Raw genomic sequence first — 11,407 nt, 5'->3', positions numbered from 1 at the left:
GGTTAGAATTATTGTTCCATCGATGGCTAAATTGTCTTTGTACATTTTATCAGTTATCAGTACATTATAATAACGGAGTGACGCAAATACCAATGTGTTTAGTGTTTACTACTTACCTGTTTTACAAAAATTTTAGAATACAATGAAATATATATTTTTTCTCAATAAAAGAAAAAAAGACAACTGGAATTTTACTGTGTGGCTACTAAAATCTCCACAATTGAACACTTTTGTACATCTACACTTGCGGCTACAAACTGTGCAATCATCTTCCGTTCAATTGCTACAGCATTTGACCTCATTTCAGTCTTGGGTCAAATGGAGGCGATTCCAGCTGGTCAGGGTACACGGAGACAACCAATCACTAGTAGCCACACCGATAAGAAATTTACAGTCTTCACTGACCCTAAAGTGAATTCTTTTGGAATGTGGGAGGAAGACAGAGTACTTGCAGAAAAACCAAGCAAGCGCGATGGCAACAGGAAAACTTCACGCAAGAAGCTCCCAAGACAGGATTTGAACCTCAGAACTGCGAGGCAGATGTGATGCAACTGTGATAGTTGGCTAAGTCTTGTATGAGAACAGAAGAGGCCTTGAGACAGTTCGATGCCCACATTTTATTAAACTGCTGCCATGGCAACAAATGTGACAAGTATGACCGTCCCAAAAAAAAAAAAAAAAAAGCACTGCCACACAGGTAACACCAAATTGAGAGCTGCAGCCTGCAAGCAATAGTAAACCATCAGTCAATCTAATAATACAGTGTTACTTTCAAAATAAAACACATATTAAGGACTTTAGTGCACAGCAGGAGTCATGTACCTGGAGAGCTACAATCAAGCTTAGAACAATAAACAATATTTTCTGTGCCTTACCATATTTCGCTAAACTCGAAAAATAAGTTACTTGTAAGCATTTAATGCAAGTATATACAAATATTCAAACAGAAAGAAAAAAGACTTCTTATTCAAAATAGAAAAAAAAAACATTCATTTCAATAGCGCCGGAAATGTCGCCATGGGAACCGACTCAAATGATTCAAGCTGCATCGTGTCAATAAGACTGAGCAGTGTGAGAGCTGCAGTGGAAGGGGAAAAAAAAAAAAAAAAGACACTGTGGAAGAATAGGTTCATCTGTCAGATACAGGATGTGGGACCACTCGCAGGCAGGATGATCCTATCAATTTGTGTTCAGTAACAACAAAAAACAGCGCTCAGGATTTTTCACAAGTAAGCAAATGGACAAAAGAAAAAATGGTGTGTGCAGTGTCCTTGGAAATCATCTACTGACGCTGAATTTGTTTTAAAATTATTCATCAAAGTAAGTTTTCTAATTTCATCTTTCTCGAATATAGTAAAAAGGCAAAATAACTAAATGTTCTCAACTAGACGGTAGAAGGTACAATTAACTTGCAACATGTCAATCAAACAAAATAAAATGACTAACTAAGCAGGTCCAGATTTTTGGGGGAGGAAATTTAGTCAATACCATCATTTCAATATTCATACTTTTTGTGGCATTTTTTTTTTTGAGCAATAAGATTTCTGATGTTGAATATGTGTCCTGGCCCAATAAAGGTTGGGGAAGGCTCCACTGCGAGCTGAGCAAGCTGGTAAATAAGAAATGAATATTGCAACGTGCTAGCTGTTTGCTGTGGCAGTAAATATGACAAGATCCCTAAAAGAGAAATAAAAAAAGAACGAAAGTTGTTACGACTACCTCAAATTAGACCTGCACTGCGTTGGATGTTGTGCGCTGCACATGTTAAACCCCAAAAAAAGTGAAACGTGAAATTGCACTAAAATGTTCTCCACCATCCAGTGTTCGCTTTTCACCGATGGATTCCGTCCCGTCCTCCTTCAGCCACTGGCTCGTGCGCTCTCCTTCCTCCACTCCTCTTTGCGCTGCTCGCCGCCTCCCGCCACCAAAAACCTCTCCAGCGCTTCCCTCCCGAACGCCTCCATCTCATCCTCCAGGTCGCTGTCTTCCTCTCCGTCGCCTTCCACCATGTCTTCCAGAATATCCGACACGTCCTTGACGAACTTGCGGAAGTTGACCCGGTCGTGCATGAACACGCCGTCCTGGAAGAACTCGGAGGTGAGTTTTCGCAGCTCGTCTCTCTTGGAGGGGTCCACGCCGGCCTGCTCGGCCTTGGTCAGGTAAGCGTGGAGGAGGGATTCGAAGTGGGGGAAGGAGACGGGGTGAAGCCCCTCGGCCTGGGCGCAGGCCTCCTGCGAGTGGCAGTGCTGCGGCTGTTTGGGCTTCCTATGGAGGCGCTTCCTCTGCTGCGTCCAGTAATCGGTGGAATCTGCGGAGGATTGTTGTTGCGGGGGCGCCGTCCTCTCGGCCCACATGTTCTCCTCGTGATGGTAGTTGGTGAATTTGTGCTTGTGCAAGTTGGACTTGTCCCCTTTCAACTCGCCGCTGTCCTCTTTCCTCTTTTGTCCGTCTGTGTTTCTCCGGCGGTCCTTATCACCTTTTCCATGATGACTCCACTGCTTCCCGTCATCATTCTTGCCGGCTTGTTTATGGCCATCCTCCACGTGTTTCCTCTCTCCTCCTCTTCCTTTTTCACCATTGCTGTTCTTCCATGTCTTGTCTTTGCCACGTTCCTCAACAGCATCTTTCCCTTTCTGCTTCCACTTGCCCTTCGCTTTGTACGTCTCGCCTTCATTTTTCCCCCACTCCTTCTCCTCCTTTCCTCTCCATTGCTTCTCATGCTTTTCCTTCTTCCCCGTCTTCTCGGCTCGGTCCTTCTTCGTGTCTCGCTCCTTCCATGTCTTCCCCTCGTCCCCTCTGCTCTCCCTCTTCTGGTCTTTCTCCTCCTCCCGCTTGCCTCCCCCTTCCTTCACCTTGTCGGATTTTCCGCGCTCGCATTTCACACTTTCGGCCTGCTTCCATTCTGTTCTGCCGCTGTCTTTGCGGTCCTTCCAGTCGGATTTCTTGCTCTCTTTCTTTTCACCCGTGGCGTGTTTATCCTTCTCATGCTTGCCGTTCTGTTTTATGTCTGCTGGTTGACCACTTGGGGGCACTGCAGATGAAGAAGAGTATTAGAAAAGAAGAATTGCTCCAAACCTTCCTAACTATTGTTCTCCTCTCATTACCCATTGTCCCTCTGTACCTGTCAATTTACTGACAGTGGATCTCAAAGTTTCGAGTTCGTGCTGAAGTGTCGGCAGTGTCTCTAGCTCCCTCTTCAGCATCTCGTTCTCTTTCTCAAGAACAGGAAGAGAAGCCACCTTCGACTTCAATCTATTATTTTCCTCCTGCCAGCGCCGGCGCTCCATTTCTCCTTCGGCTGCTTGACCCTCGGCTGCTTTCAGTTCTTCTTTCTGCGCCTGGATGGGATGTAAACGTCAGCATCCCAAATATGGTTATGGAATGTTGGTCAGTTATGCTAGGCGAGCGAAAAAGAAAATTGAAGAAATGTGAAAGACTGATTTGGCCTGTTCACTTAATTTTGTGTGAAATGTGTGACCTTCTCAAGTTAGGGTCACTCTTTTACTCCTTTAATGAACATTCAATTGTTGGGGAAGGTTGTTAAAAAAAAGTTGTAAAAGTCTGTTTTGAGGCAGGATGTGTTTGTTTACAGGAGAAGAGTTTGACAAAAGTGAACCTTTTGTGCGCCACTCACAGAGGCTGTGATGATGTCAGCCAAGGACACGCAATGGATTGAGGAGAGAGATATGCAGGCGCCGATCATGCTGTTAGAATCTGATTTTTTTTGTTGTTGTTGTTTTTTTAAAAGAGAGCTGGCAATGCTCTGCAGCGGGTGGTGCCTTTGTCCATTAATTTTATGTTTAAAAAAGGGCCGCAAGCTTTCGCTCTTGTCCGCAGCTCGTTAAGGAAAATGTGGGACAGAGTGAGATGTGGTGACATTTTGCTCACGTGGGAGACTGTCAGAGCAAACCGAAAGAAACTACAAACTATACTAAGTCTGCAAACTGGCCAAACAGATTTTACTAAGCGGCACTGTATCAGTTAAAAAAGCGACAGAAGGGCAAATGTTAAGCATTTAAACGGCTTACCTTTAAACGGAAGCCTAACGAGCGTGAATTATTTTTATGACACGCAAACTTGTGGGGGGACATGACGAGGCAATTAATTAAAGGTGAAAAGCAAAAAGCCACACACAGGAAACGCACCTGAAGTTGAGCTTGCAATATAGAAATTTGCTGGTCTTCTTTGGCTTGACTGGTGAGAAGCTCCGAGTTCTCAGAATCTACTGGAGGTGGAAGAGCCTCTGGATGAAGCCACTCCTATCACAAATACAAATACTTTCATATAGAATAGCAAAAGTGGGCTAGAGGCCGTGTATAATGAATAAAAAAAAAAGAAATCAAATGAGAGCAACAGAATCTGGAATACAGAAGTGAACAAATTAGCGTCAGACTGACCTGCTTTCCTGGTTCTTCTGAATCGCTGAGCTCCCTTGTACTGAGGACGCTCTCTAAAAGCCAGAGCACATGCTTAACAATGCTTATCCTCAATTATTCAAATGCCAAAAGAAACAACGTGAACAGAAATTAGGGAGGCATCGGTTTGGTTTCCACTGCAGCGTATCATGCGATGCTTGTTTAACGCCACTTGGTGGATGCAACAAGTATTATTTTTCAAGAGGATTTTTGAAACAACTCGTCGGCTTTGCAGTGCGGAGAAAACAACGAAGAAACACACAGCCTACCCTCATCCAGGTCCATGAAGACACCTGCAGGTAAATCACATGTTATCTGGCAGCTCATTGTCTTCCAACATGGGTTGAAACTCACACGGGCTCACCTACCGGAGAACAAGATGGTCCCGAGTGCGACCAGAATAACAGCGCCAAGGATGCATTTGTTCAGAGAGAACATGTTGTTATCCTCCCTCTGCCGTGGCAGCCGGAATTCTTCTTCTCCTTCCTCTTCCTCTTCCTCATCTATCCTCCCGATTCGCTCCAGAGAGGCCAGCAGGCGCTTTCTCTCGGAATCGGTGTCCTCGGCCTGGCGCCCTTCATCCGATCCTGGTTGCTCCGAGGAGTCTGCAGGCAAGTGAAATATTGTTTGTGTTTCAAATGCTGAGATGTCGACCAAAAGTCATATCAACCGTGGAAAGTGGATGGGGTGGAAAGATCAAGATACAGCTTGAATAAAAAAAAACAACTTTTCCATAACGAATCAACCACATCCTCTCTAAACAAAATTCCTTGACCCAACATTGAACAGAAATAACCAAAGATCAAAACGCACGCACAATAAACATGCACTGACTGGAGGTTGAGGTCCTGTCAATGAAACTAAAAAAATATATTTTTATCTCTTCCAAGGTCAAAAAGTCCACGGCAAGAGGCCTTGTTTTGAAGTTGTTTCCGTATTAAAAAAATAAATAAAATGGAATATGCAAAAACAGCTTAACCAATTTCCAATCACATTTCCCAAGGATCAATTACATATTGGTGCAGATTTGGTAAAGAGTTGCTGTCATGCAAGGCCATTACTAGCGTTGGGCATCGATAACCAGGAATTGAGTGGAACAGAGACCATCATTCCGGTTCTCGGTCACATATTCGAATACCGGTGCTAAATTTTGATTCCTGGCAAGCCGCGCAGAAGAAGCTGCGGTGACGACTTTCACTGAGTCATTCTTGCAATTTCCCAGAATCAATTCGGATGGAAAGTCCGTCAACCAATCAATAACGAGGCCTGTTTTGCTGACTGTGTCATACGAAACCGGCGCTGCAGCGCATTCAAAATAATCCGCTGCCGCTTGCCAATGTGATGAGGCTCAGGTTACATCCTTTCCGTTTAAATAAATAAATACATAAATAAATAGATAGATAAATAGACATCTGAGTCTGGAGTCCAGGTTCACGGCCATCTAACCGGCCGGCCGGATCCCGGGACGTCTTTGTGTCAGAATGATGAAACAGGCGTCGTTGACACCCACTCTTATCTCAAGTTCAGTAAATATATTCCCCTCGCTCTCTTTGGTCATACCTGTGTGTTGAGAAAGAAGATCTGACTCCTCCCCTTCCTGTTTGAGCTCCTCTGACATTCCGTCATGGCTCTCTTCTTGCGGCGTCAGCTCCACACCTCCCAGAGTCTCTGCGCTCATTTGCGAGCCCGAGGGCTCGTCAGGGGAGGGGGTGACGTGGCTCAATGAATCGGAAAAGGCGTCTTGGTTGGGGCCTTCGGGTGCAACCTCTGATTTGACATCGCCAGAAGGAATGGGGGCATCGGTGACAGATGAGGGCACGGAAAGGGGATGATCTGCGCTGGAGTCGTCACTTGGGTCTGCTTTCCTTTCTTCTGCATCCTGATTAAAAAGAATAGGGTCATCCAAATTGATGAGGATGAACTTTTACATGCAACGTTGCAAATTAGCCTTAAACCAGAAAATGTCAGGTTTCCCCTCTTAACTTTTTTTTCACTTCAAGTTTGTTCCCACCACGAACAAAATATTGGACTATTAAAAAGATCGGCATCAATTATGGAAACTGAGCGAGCTAAAGCTATAAAAATCTAAAGGGGAATAAAAAATAAATAAATTAAATAAGATACATCGCATTATTCTTTGATGCCATAACACATGTTGAGCTAAAGTGAAGCTACAAACGGACACGCTATGTCATGTTTTCTTGCGACTTTCGAGGCATAACTTTCTTGGATATCAAATTCAATTTTTTACAATCGCAAGTGAACTTTTCAGGAACTGCATTTGCTTAAAATGATTGCTATTGTTAACCTTGTGGTCGTCAACCGAAAGGCTTGATGCAGATTCTGCGCCCTCTGCTGGATGGTTGCTTGTATCACCAGCTGGCTCATCAAGAGAGTAAGAAAAAAGAAGACAGAAATGAGAACAAGAAGTCATCCAAGGCGATATTTGAAACATTTTGCAACGTATTTCTTATCAGGAAACAACAGCTGCCACGACATCATCGTGCCAGTATGCAAATAATAATAAAGGGAACATGAAAAGAAACCTTGTTCATGATGCTTTGTCTGTTCCTCCAGAGGCCTCACAGTTTCAGCAATAGTCTCCTGGTACGAAACACATAACACATTGAACTGATAATGTCTAACCTGACAACATGGAAATTGACTGGAGCATATCACAGATAAGCGAGAGCAGAGAAAGGTGTACAATAACTACTGCACAATCAGGTGACCTAAAATAAAGCGGATCTGGGTCGAGTAGTTTTTCCTGTATTCTATCAAAGCTGAAATTTAATTGAGGCTGTGCACCGCCGTGACTTGACATTACCTCAGGACTGACGATGGTCCAGCTGCTGTTCGCACTGTTGCCGCCAGACATGGCCCCGCCCCTTTGAGGCTGTGCTTGTCTCCTGCAACACACACACACACACAAATTGTGACTAACAGGCCACTACTGGAAGATACAAACTGCAACAAGCAGACATGGAATGGGTGAGGCTCGACTAGAGGGTGTGTTTGTGAGTTCTGCATGAAAACACATCTAGTTGTTTGCGCAGTGCAGGGAGAAACAGTCAAACTGGAAACCAATAGGGTGCAAAGCACCGGCAAACTTAAAGAATAGGAACATTGATAGGAAAAAAATCTCCAATGTAGCAGAATTCTTTCGTTTAAGAGAATAAACAAAGTCAAAGTCTTGTGTCCAACATTAGCTTGACGGTGATAAAGGTTGAACGCATTTACATCCTCTATTAATACACGCAAGATTTGAATACTTTCCCCGAGGCCTCACCCAGCTCTGTCAACAGTGAAGAGCTACTGTGGTGTGCTGTCACCAGTTTGCGGCACATGTGTGTGTGCACAGGAAGTGGGTTTCCCAGGGGCCATTTAGTTTTGCTATTAGTAGTTTGTGTGTGTTGTGGGAGTTCAGTCGCCCTGGCTTTTGACGAGCAGGGGGAAATGTTTGGCCCGAGGCTCGTGTAACTAAGGCTGGACCGCGCTGAGAGGACAACACAATGGAATCGGCATTTCAACACCACTAGACTTTTCATTGATGACAACAAAACCAAGTTGCAACTATATTTAGTAGAAACACTAAAAAGGGCCGACACAATTTGTTCCACGATGCTGGTAAACCTGCCATTAAAGTTAGCTTTAATTTCTCCCATAGATTCAAATTCAATTCACTAGTCTGTAAAATAGCTTCTTAAAATGAATAGGCAACGTTTAAGTAACTTAAATGGAACTCAGAGTGGCCCTCAATTAACTTTCAGAAATAAAAATGTTTCCAGTTGATCAGTTTCACATTGCAATAACAACGTTCAACACTAGAGGGCAGATATCACTCAAGAGGGCCTCCAGAGCCAAGACTGTACTTCGTCAGAGAAGAAGAGGGAGCAGGTCCTGACCAGAAACAAGAGTCAAATAAGGTCCAGAACATGATGTCTTTGAAGTAAAATAGGAAGCAGATTATAATTTAAACTCAACCGTATCTGCTTATTTCGCTTAGAGACGCTATCAGCCATAAAGTTGTCATGTATTGTATGAAAGATTTCAACTAATTTCACCAGGACAACAGCGATATTTGTTTTAGTTTTTTTCCCACCACAAGAACCGTTGACATTTCGTTTGAAGTGCATGAGGAATTAGCAAATCAGTGTCCTACAGGTGAGTGAGAGTATTATTTGGGGGATTTTAAATGGCATGCATGACAAACATGTCAGGGTAGAATAATATAATCTTTGAGTGGTTTCACTTAATGTTGTTTTATTGTTCAGCAATTTTGTGCCATCTTTGAATTGGAACGTTTATGTAATAAAGCCCATTGCACAGGGAAAAAAATAAAAATCACAGTGCCCGAAGATAGCTGGGATAGACTCCAGCACGCCCACGACCCTCGTGAAGATAAGAGACTTAGATAATAGATGGATATGGTTATTTTTTTCTTTGCTTTGAAGCCTTTGCAGTTGAAGAGTGGCTCTTTTGTATGCATTTGAGCAAAAATATATATTAATATATCATCTGTACATTGGATATTAAAAGAAAAAAAGAACACATACCAAATGGGCTGATGAAAAGTTTTGGCCCCTTTTAAATTACACATCCCTGCTTTAAATGAGTCTCGCCAGATTATAGGTCTCATTTGATGACAGTTTAGTCTCTATATTGAGGCATAATTATCACAAAAAAAAATGTTGATCTTCTTCCAAAATGAACCAATGTATTTGATTAATATTTATTTGATTGTTTTGATTAGTTGTAACAGTCCTAATTCAAACTCATGTTAAAAGGGAGTGAACACACACCTCCTCCGCCTCTGATGAACCCCAGATAAAGTTTAGCTGTGCTAGCAAACATTTTTTTTTTAACTCTCTAACGGGAGCCTGTTTTATGCTAGCATTGACTCATATCCGGAACTGTTTGTTAATCCCTCCACCTTGACTTGCAATGTTTGTGCCAATCACACCTTTTTCAATGATGGCCTGAAATTTCAAGCTCGGCTTCATTGTACTGCACGTGTTTGGGAGAATTCAAATGTATTTTTACATATTACATGGCTCTATCTTTCATGAACACATCACAAGCCACATTCATTCTGACACATTTCCTTCCCTGCAATTTAGGTCTCCCTCTCCCACGAGAAACTAGCCTGAGGTCTGAGGAGCATTGTGGAGCTTATAGTGGGACAACTTACATAGATAATCGCTAAATATAGCTGCCTGGAGATTGACTGGAGACAGGAGAGAGGGGGAGCATGCAGCAAAGCAGAAGACAGCTGGATTAGTCCAAAGATTTACCAGCTGTTGTCTTTCACTTGCTTTTGTTTTTCTTGCAAAGAAAGTCTTGAACTTGGGTTCTACTTTGCTTTAACAAGCATAGTTAAAGTATCGTGGATCCTAGACAAGTGAAGGCTGGGAGCAAGAACTACCAAAAAAGGTCAGGACAAAGACAAGGCTGAGGCACCATTCCGACAACAACAATGTGGGCCCGACAGCTTCGCAAAACAATTTGATACATAGGATTTAAAGTCAATTCAATTAATTTGTCTGTAAATTGTAATTATTATTATTTTGAGCTGCACAGGCACAGTTTTAAGTAACAGTTTAGCATAAGAGCAGTCATAAAAATGATCTATGAATACAAAAGAGTGGGGAAGCAGCCTTTGAACCACTTCCAAAGGACCACCCCCAATGTTTATTGTTATATTGTTTATTATTACATTTTTCTTACTGCAAAATCTCACGAGATTTGCCGATTTCTCGCGTGGTGACAATTAAGGCTCGAGCAGTGAGTATTCTAGTGGGAGATGAGCATCGCGCACAAACCATGAGTAAACATTGGAGGCTACTTTTGGATGGAAAATGCCATGAAGGTCGACGTCGAGATAAATAAATTTAAATCCAAACTCCCGTCCTTTTGTATTGAATCATATTTAACGACGGACACAAGTGAGGAGAGAAGCAAAACGTGACCGTATGTCAAGGAAGAGTCGCGCAAACAAATGAGACGTAACGAACGACACCAAGAACTAACGTTTTAGTTCATTCAAAAAGCACCATGTCTTCTTACCTTCCTTAGCTTTCACTTGACTTTATCCAAGTGGCTTTACTTTAGTTCCAAGGTGGTCGTCAGTCTTCCTTTCTATCTAACTTGAGAACTGTTAGGTTTTAAGAACTTGCCTCCAGAACGCAAACGGGCAGCATAACCTCTCGTCCAATCACAATCGAGATGTGATCAAGTCCCGCCTCTCTACGTCTAGAACGACCAATCGCAGCGCGTCCTCACTCCTAGTGTGTTTGGGGAAGTTTTCAGGTTGATTGACGTATGGCAGGTGACGTTGAGAACAATCCAGTTTGCTCAGTGCTCACACCGAAATGCAAATACAGTATTAACTTAGCACGATTAACTCACTCAAAAAAAAAGATCCACAAGCCTGGAATATCTAGCTTGATCATTAAAGCATACTCGTTAGGTTTGTTAAAAAGCAATCATGCAAACATAGAAATAAAAATGATTCTATTGATGAAGTCGTTTATTATGAGCAATGTGTCCCTGTACAGCCACAGTCATCAGCAAGCTTGTAAAAATGTCCAGGTAAAACCAACAACAGCATCCTACAAACGAAGGGAAACAGGAATAGATTATTACAATTGATTGGCTCGTTTAAATTCCACGTGATGTAATTTCCTTTTTTTTTTTATTAATTAGACAAAGCATAAATTGCAAACAGGAATAGAGGACGAACGGGGCTATTTTTAACTATAATAAACCAAATTCACAATTTAATTGTAACTATGCTATAGTATATACTTTGTAATAATTATATAAAATGTTATTGAAGATTACTAACGTGTTTATTTTATATGTATTTTATCAAAATTAATTATTTGAATTAATTGTTTGAAGAGAATAATCAAATACTAGCGATGAATGTAAAACAATTCAATTAATGCTTTTATTACTGTTTTACTTAACTGTATTTTTAATAACAGTGA

The 11,407-nt window shown here is 42.2% G+C and overlaps 1 protein-coding gene across 1 annotated transcript; it reads right to left on the bottom strand.

Moving 5' to 3' along the window:
* Window positions 1–602: 602 nt before the first annotated feature.
* pbxip1b (pre-B-cell leukemia homeobox interacting protein 1b) lies at window positions 603–10,840 on the bottom strand. Its single transcript, XM_088307218.1, has 11 exons — window positions 10,482–10,840; window positions 7,243–7,324; window positions 6,962–7,019; window positions 6,724–6,794; window positions 5,976–6,294; window positions 4,784–5,020; window positions 4,685–4,708; window positions 4,398–4,450; window positions 4,146–4,259; window positions 3,122–3,338; window positions 603–3,031 (listed from the first exon to the last, which is right to left on the bottom strand). Exons 2-11 carry the CDS (start codon window positions 7,291–7,293, stop codon window positions 1,860–1,862), a joined length of 2,316 nt encoding a protein of 771 aa, XP_088163344.1. The 5' UTR covers window positions 7,294–7,324; window positions 10,482–10,840; the 3' UTR covers window positions 603–1,859.
* Between the last annotated feature and the right edge of the window lie 567 nt (window positions 10,841–11,407).

This window comes from Idiotropiscis lumnitzeri, chromosome 10 (assembly GCF_059441095.1).
Source record: "Idiotropiscis lumnitzeri isolate Australia: NSW breed Sydney's pygmy pipehorse chromosome 10, RoL_Ilum_1.0, whole genome shotgun sequence".
NCBI lineage: Eukaryota > Metazoa > Chordata > Actinopteri > Syngnathiformes > Syngnathidae > Idiotropiscis > Idiotropiscis lumnitzeri.
Note: the sequence above shows the minus strand (reverse complement) of the source record. Positions and strands in the feature narration are given on the sequence as shown.